Source organism: Cynara cardunculus, assembly GCF_001531365.2.
Source record: "Cynara cardunculus var. scolymus isolate 2C chromosome LG 3, CcrdV1, whole genome shotgun sequence".
Lineage (NCBI taxonomy): Eukaryota > Viridiplantae > Streptophyta > Magnoliopsida > Asterales > Asteraceae > Cynara > Cynara cardunculus.
This window is the reverse complement of record NC_037530.1, coordinates 17900012-17905769: the sequence shown is the minus strand read 5'-3', so window position 1 is coordinate 17905769 and position 5758 is coordinate 17900012. Positions and strand designations below refer to the sequence as shown.

General features: G+C 34.0%; 1 protein-coding gene across 1 annotated transcript in view; it reads right to left on the bottom strand.

Annotated features, from left to right (window-relative positions):
- Positions 1-2312: 2312 nt before the first annotated feature.
- The window catches only part of LOC112509838, an 8621-nt gene continuing 5175 nt past the window's right edge, over positions 2313-5758 (bottom strand). Inside the window, exons 5-6 of the mRNA XM_025115017.1 lie at positions 3465-3612; positions 2313-3170 (exon numbers count right to left, since the gene is read on the bottom strand). Of these exons, the coding sequence (XP_024970785.1) occupies positions 2485-3170; positions 3465-3612 (834 nt within the window). The 3' untranslated portion in view covers positions 2313-2484. The remainder of the gene's footprint in view (positions 3171-3464; positions 3613-5758) is intronic.

The window sequence follows — 5758 nt, the reverse complement described above, 5'->3', positions numbered from 1 at the left end:
TGTCTTAATTTGTCAAAAATCATCATATGAAACTTTAAGAAACGAAGTGAATAGTGGAGTTGATAGCTATGGTGAAAGAAATTATCCACATACACGTTGGCTTATTCTCCCAAACTTCATTTACACCCAAGCTAGGGTGATTAACCCATCATTGCTTTTGAAAACAAAAAGTAAAGACATGGAAGTAAATGACATGAAAAGTAAATTGCTTGAAATTAAACTTGTTGTGGAAACGGAAGACGTTGTTGTATGAATGTAAAGAACAAGAAAATAACCAAAAGATTAAAAACTAAATAAACCTGAGAGCAATACAAGAGAGAAATATGAACTATGTGCATGCTCTAAAACAAAGACACCGCCTCTCCTTTTATACTCAACAAGGATATAACACAAAGTGTAAAAACTCAAGGACTAAACAAAAGTAAGAGACAAGCCTCCAATATTTTAATAAAATGGTGTTCCTTGGTTGGCAAAAGAAACTTCCATAGTCAACTTTTATATCACTTCACACATTGGATTCAGCTCAAAAAGAGTTTAGGTCAAATCCTTTGTCTTTTTATCAGATTCATCTCGTCATTGATTCATTGGTGCAACATCTCTACTGCATGCTATAACTTCACTATTCAGCCCAAAACTCACCAAGATAGACTATTTCCACTTTCAAGCTCCAAAACAAGAAAGATATAAAACCATAACCAAAAAGACTCAAATCATCCATTTAAGGATGTAAAAAACAAGAGAAAAGTAGGAAAATGACGTTATGGAATTGATATAAATCATACTTATCAGAGATCAATTTGTTTAGGTTGTTTGTTATTGAAGTATAAAATGTTCCATTTGTTCCTTAATAGTTTCTTTCAAAATGGCTTCTTCTTCCTCGATGAATGACTTGGTAAAGATATTATTTCTTGAAATTGTGGTTTATTGGTATTTAAGTAAGTATGTAATTCAACAAGAAATTTCCTTACATGTCCAATTTCTAATTGGTATTTAAGTAAGTACGTAATTCAACAAATTTCCTTGCATCTCCAATTTCTAATGAATCGAGATAACCATTTGTCACGGTATAAATAGTCAGTATATGTCCTTCCACCACCAGAGGAGTGGATTAGGATTGTTTAAGCAATTCACATAAGAGTTGACCTATTGTCAATTGATTCGGAGTAGCTTTATTGAGATCATAAGCAAATTGTGCAAAACCTTTATGACCCCCGCTTTATGAGTGTCTTAGGTACATAATAGTTTTCCATATCCTTGTATTATAGCTTAAGCAATAAACCCCATAGATCTCAGGTTAAATTACAATTACATTAAAAAACCTGATGATACTAAGATCAACAATTTAGAGGATAGAAAACCACATAATAACCAAATTGCACTAAAAACACAAGCACCAATAAGGTCACAAAGATGTATAAACAATGATTACTTCATTGTTGAAAGAAGTGATATCAAACAACAAAGCATCGGAATTTGAAAAAGCAGAAGTTGTGAATGTTAATTAGGGGCCGTTTACCCAAATGCATACCCGGTAAGCGCTTATCAATAGGAGTCAACACTATAATTTATTTTGAGGCGTAAGATTTTTAGTATATCAAAACATATCAAATGCAATAATTTACTGGGTAAGCGCTTACCTGAGTAAAAGTCGTCATCCTCACTCAGCGGGTAAGACTCTATTTTCTCATCGCTCTTACCCGGTAAGATTCTTGGCCCTTCTCATTTTCATCCGATAAGAAAATTTATGCGTTGAACACTTGCCAAGTAAGTGTTTAGTAAACGGCCCCTAAGAGTCACTTCGCATCTAGCATCCATGGCCGTTTAGAAACACATAAAACTAGAGTTAGAATGATAATTTGTGATTTTGTTTTGTAACTTGTTTTCCAATTATTTAACCATCCATCGCAGTTTATAATCAATCAATGGCAAACCCAAGATTTTTGTCAAACACCTTGAAGGTGGATCAAATGCCTACATAGTCGTCCAATGTGTTCTTAGCCAAATTCCATCATTTTGAAGGATCTTTCAAGTATTTTGGTTGATTTTAAGAGATTTTCAGTTTTTTGGTTATTGTCGAGAGACCTTTTCCAGTTTATTTGATAATTTCTAGGGCCTTTTTCAGTTTTTAACAGGTACACCTTCCATACCTCAAGGAAAAATTCTACTTACAAAAAATAGTTGAGCAGGTGCACGAACCCCACCCGGGCCTTCATCAATCTTGTCCAGCCCCATCCCGTCTGCATACCAAATGCCTAAAGAGCACACAAGTCCACATAAAAAGCAAAGCAGACTGATAATATACGAACTAGCATGACCAAAAAAAGCATCAGGCTATTGCTAATTTCAAAGTAAAGCTACTTCCTAACAAAACTGAATACAACTGTGAATGCATCACTCAACAGACAAAGGAGACTGATAAAATATCAAACCAGAAACAAAGTTTTCATCTAATCTGGAAACTCCTACTTCTAGCTGTTACATCACTTAAACTCCATCTTTGCTTTCGACTTCTCGATGGTCCTGTTTAACGCTTTCATTCTCACCACTTTCCACCATCACAACTTCACCATCACCACTAATCCTACGTTCAATGGCTGCAAATGGTTTACCTTCCTTTTCTGAAGTATCCTGAATATTTGTATTTGAAGCCGAAGCCTCAAGTCTTCCAAGATTCCCATTTTCTGCATCTGCTCTACTTGAAGATTCATCTTGTGCATTTCCTGAAATAGCAGTTTCATCTTCTTGTATTCTCTTTGGTGAGGTGGAAATGGCAATACCGTTCATTTCCGGGCCAGTGCTGCTCGGATTCAATATGGGTCCCACATTTGCGTTTGGTGAATGAAGGTCACGAAAGTTGGCACCAGGTGACGTTCTAGTGTTGCCAGTAACACTTGTTTTGATGTGGATGGCGCTCTTTAGCTGTTGCTTCAATATAGCTGCAGCAGCCGATTGGGTAGCAATGCGGGCCCCAGCAGCAACTGCAGCAGCTTTCACTGCATCCGGCCCATTGGCAAGAGGCTTTGGTGATGTTTTTGGTCGGGTTTTAGAAAACGTTTTTATTGGGGTCGAGTCTTCGCAGGCCAGATCTTGAGGAAGGGTGCTAGTGGATGGAGTGTCGGCTACAATAGGACGTGCGGAAGCATTTGAGGTGATGCTTGATTTCGTCCTACCTGTTCACATTACATTCAGACATCATTAAAAGTAGCAAAAGATAACAATGGGAAAAGAGGTAAATCCAAAATTTTAAGGTTGACAAACGGTACAGGGTCCTACAGGGAACAAGTGTGGTAAAAACTTTCAAAGAAGTAAGAGTTTGCAATTTTCATGGTATGGAAAGAGTAATAAGAAACTATGTGACAGATCAAACTTGCTAATTTTATGGGAAAGAAAGGGTACTAAACTATGAGATCAATGAAATGCCCAATTTTTATGCAATGGATTCAAAAAAATAGAAAAAGCGATACCAAGTGAAGAAGATGACTTCAAATTATCCAATCCAGGCTGATCGAGGGCCATGTTAAGTGCCCGCCGAGCTGCTAGATGTACCTCAGAAAGTTGTGATCCAGTCCTGATGTTTGAGTTACCATTTCGCTTCTTGATGATATTCCACCTCTGCGAATGTTCATTACCTCATGAATATTAGGACAAAAGATATAAGTTTACGGGTACATATACGGAATCAAATTTAAACATAACGGACCTGCTTTAAGTGGATAAACGATAAGCGTATATGAGATGATAAGGTAATATAATACTCCATTATTTGAACCCCGGTAAACGTGGGAAAACCCAGACATCCTAACCAAACTGGATAATAATGGATGTTAATAAAATAAATCTCCTGAGCTAAAGTTTTATTCATAAGATAAATACGTAATCAGATGCATAAACAAGTGTGAGAATGTGTAATTTATCAAACAAGTATATGCAACAAAAATCTGAAAATAGTACCAACTGTTAGCCTGTAACAATAAGGTGATTGTTTCTTTTTAAATTATCTCTTCATCCTAAACTAGTGAACCTTTTTTCTGAAATTGTAAAACTTTCTAAAAATATATTTGATCTTCATAAGAACTTGCATTCATTTTCAGAATAAATATCTAAATACATGAAATTTTGATAGATTTATATCTTTCCAATCTATCGGTTCACTCTCAACTCCATGAGTCACAAATTTAATGGGGATGAAGATGGTCAAATAATTTGTGCTTTGTGCTTTTGGTTAGTTGGTTAACACACTCCTTCCATTCTAAAAATAAATACAAAATATTGATGGGATTCCGTTATGTTATCATGGCAAGGGGTATTTTAGATATTTGACTATGAGCTTCACTTTGACTATCTGCCTAATAAAATGTTGCATTTATTCTGCTGCAGGGTATAAGACTTTTATGGGAAGTATGATCATATAACACCTGAGAATAAAAAAGATGCAGAGACAACAACTGGTACATTTTGTTTTTCTTCAGGATTTTGTATACTTATTTTGGTACCATAAGTTATAATGCAATGAAAATCGAACTTTGTCCTATGAAAACATCTGTTCATGCTTCGAATATCAAGGGGACATGGGGGCAAGTGTTGGTATGTTAAGTTTACGGTTAAAAGATTATATTTATATTTACTATTAATGTATTCTTGTTTTCAATCTTTTAGTTTATGTTAAAACATTCAGATAATTCATACAATTTCACTTCTCAAAAGTTTGAATAGCTATAACATTCAAGTATCAGCATAGACAAATACGATATTCAGACATCTATATGAGTATACTTCCAAAATACTACGAATGGCTTCAGACACTGCCTCTTAATTTTTAGATTTCAGCCATCAGTACTTCTAGAAAACAAATGCCCCCTAAATTATTTTAGTGAGCTCCTTGGTGAAGCCTTGTGTGGCAGCATATTTGAACCCAGAAACCTCAGCGCATGACACAAAGAATGTGGTTTAGGTTGAACTGATGATTACTCCCTCCGTCCCAAGATAAATGTCCACAATGGAAAAGTCACACAATTTTCGAAATGTGTAACTATTACACTTTTAAATTAATTAAAGGACAATCTTACTCTTAATAGAGAGAGAAAGTTTCACCATCATAAAATGAGAAAATATACACTTATTTTGGGTCAAACTAAAATATAAATGTGAATACTTATTTCAGGACGGAGGGAGTATTATCGAGTGATACATTCTTCAAACTAATGCAAACAAAGTTGGTTCTTGAGCCAAGAAACATACCAAAATGGAAATGGCACAATCATATTCAACATTTACAATTTACATATATGTGACTGAGGCTATGTTTGGCAAACTAGCTGATAAGCTAGCCGGTGGCTGATAAGCTAGCTGATGAACTAAATACGTTTGGCAAAAACTAGCTGATAAACTAGTTGAAAAATGTAAAATGACCAAAAAAAAATAAAAAATTAATAAAATTTAACAATTCCTAACATTTTTAAAACAATTCACTAATAATATAATATGTTAATTAATACAAACCAAATTTTAAAAAATTAAAAAATAGAATATGTTAATTAATAGATTTCAGTTTGATTTATTATTATATTATATATAATGTTAAAAAATTTGGAAGTGTATAACCAAATACAAATTTTAGAAGATATCTACATTCAAATAACCTATTACATATAATATTAATAAAAACAAAGTCGGTTAACCTTGCATATCTTAGTCAATTGATAATTTTTCAAAAAAATATATTTTTATTAAAATATATATCAAAGTTATCTTATTTATT